Source organism: Lactuca virosa, chromosome 7 (genome assembly GCF_052849685.1).
Source record: "Lactuca virosa cultivar CGN04683 chromosome 7, Lactuca_virosa_CGN04683_v6, whole genome shotgun sequence".
Lineage (NCBI taxonomy): Eukaryota > Viridiplantae > Streptophyta > Magnoliopsida > Asterales > Asteraceae > Lactuca > Lactuca virosa.
This window is the reverse complement of record NC_136432.1, coordinates 248,284,958-248,287,047: the sequence shown is the minus strand read 5'-3', so window position 1 is coordinate 248,287,047 and position 2,090 is coordinate 248,284,958. Positions and strand designations below refer to the sequence as shown.

General features: G+C 40.4%; 1 protein-coding gene across 1 annotated transcript; it reads left to right on the top strand.

The window, feature by feature from the left end:
• The first annotated feature begins 1,200 nt into the window (after nt 1-1,200).
• LOC145127698 (uncharacterized) lies at nt 1,201-1,527 on the top strand. The gene has a single exon (XM_079062847.1). The coding sequence runs from the start codon at nt 1,201-1,203 to the stop codon at nt 1,525-1,527; it is 327 nt and encodes a 108-aa protein (XP_078918973.1).
• The last annotated feature ends 563 nt before the right edge of the window (nt 1,528-2,090 follow it).

The window sequence follows — 2,090 nt, the reverse complement described above, 5'->3', positions numbered from 1 at the left end:
TGTGTGAATTTTGTGTTGGAGCATCAATCTTATCATCAATACATCATAGATTCATCTTCTTCTCCTTCTTCCATATTTGATCTTGCATCATCCACTTGATTGGGATTCCGCACCATCAAGTAGATTTGATTGATACATCAAGAAAAATTTGGGACTTACACTTCTAATCAAGGATCTTCAGGTATTTGTAGATTTTGTATATTAACCAATCACTACAATGGATCTTATGCAGTGAAAGGTGAAAAACTAGCATTATACCTAGAGATCCTCAGAAAATTAGCTTCTGATTTCGAAAACTTTAGCCTAACCCAAGTTCCCGGAGAGGAAAACACAGAAGTAGATGCATTAGTCAATTTAGGATCCTCCCTTAGGATCCCACCAGAGACGAAGATTCCTATAACTCACATAATAGCCCCAGCCATAGAAACCTTCTCCGAAAAATCAGAAGATCCTAAGCATCCGAAAAGCGTAGAAACTATTGAAGATCCTGACCCTATGATCCTTCATCAAAGGGATCCCGACGAACAGGATCCTCAAAGAAGTCTGCGATCATGGACCCAACCCGTTATGGATTATCTCCGAAATAGCACAATCCTGACAGGAGAAAAAAGTAAAAGGGCATTCAGGAGGAGAGTCTCGAGATTCGTGTTAATCCAAGGTAAACTTTACAAAAACTCTATGGTAGGTCTATACCTAAGATGCTTGGAAGATCCTGAAGCTGCAGAAGTCTTCAAGGATATACACAAAGGAGATTATGGCAATCTCACCAGGGGAAGATCCTTATGCTCCAAAATACTAAGAACATGATACTACTGGCCAACCATGAAGAAAGACTCCTTTCTACATGCTCAAAAGGGTGGTGCTTTCCAATGACACAGCAACATCATGCATCAACCGGCAGAACATCTACATCCTATTATCTCCCTATGGCCATTCATGAAATGGAGGATGGATATTGTAGGAAAAATGCCAGTAGACCCAGGAGGAAAAGTCTTCATGTTGGTGATTACTGATTACTTCTGCAAATGGATCAAAGCTGAAGCTTTCGTCCAGGTAAGAGACAAAGAGGTAGTATCATTTATTAAACGTAATATCTTGACCAGGTTTGGGATCCCGGCTGAAATCATATGCGACAATGGTTCCCAATTTATTAGAAAAGGGACAAGAGACTTTTGCACAAGATGGGGGATCAAAATGATAATGTACACTCCTATTCATCCCCAAGCTAATGGTCAAGCGGAGTCCAGCAACAAAATCATAGTTAACAATTTGAAGAAAAGGCTGGACAAAAATAATGGAAGATGGACAGAAGAACTTCCTTTCGTTTTATGGGCAGATAGAACCACTTCCAAAGTGGCCACAGGTCAGACCCCCTATTCCCTAGTATTTGGGACCAAAGCAGTAATCCCTACTGAAGTAGTGATCCCGACGGCAAGATACTTGCTGCAAGACCAAGAGAATAATGACAGGATCCTAGCACTGGATCTTAACACTATTGACGAGCTTAGGGATCTCGCCAAAATATGAATTGCTGCTCAGCAACAAAGAATCACCAAGGCTTACAATAGGAATATAAGGGTCAGAAGGTTTCAAATAGGAGACTTGGTATTAAGGAAATCATTCCAAAACACCAAGGATCCTAGTGTAGGAAAATTGGCTCCCAAATGGGAAGGACCATATCTTGTAGATGCTGAAGCAGGAAAAGGAGCATATTAGCTACCAACACTCGAAGGAGACGTTATGCCAAGATCCTAGAATGCCATACACCTCAAAGCATACTATATGTAAGTAGGATCGAATGATCCATAACAAAACCAAGGTACACATGTTCTTTACCTTAAACTTTTATTATTACTGATTTTCTCGTCGAATACATTACTAACTTAAGCATCGGAGGTGCATTAGCTAGACTAACATCCAACCTTAGCTAATGTTTTCTATGCAGAACAACGTATAGTTAAGGATCTTCAAGAGTGAAGATCCTGAAACATCGGGATCCTCACAATCGAAGATCCTGGAACGTCTGGATCCTAAGGTTTGAACACCCTGAAGCACAAGGATCTTGACACATAAAGATCTCAATACTTGGT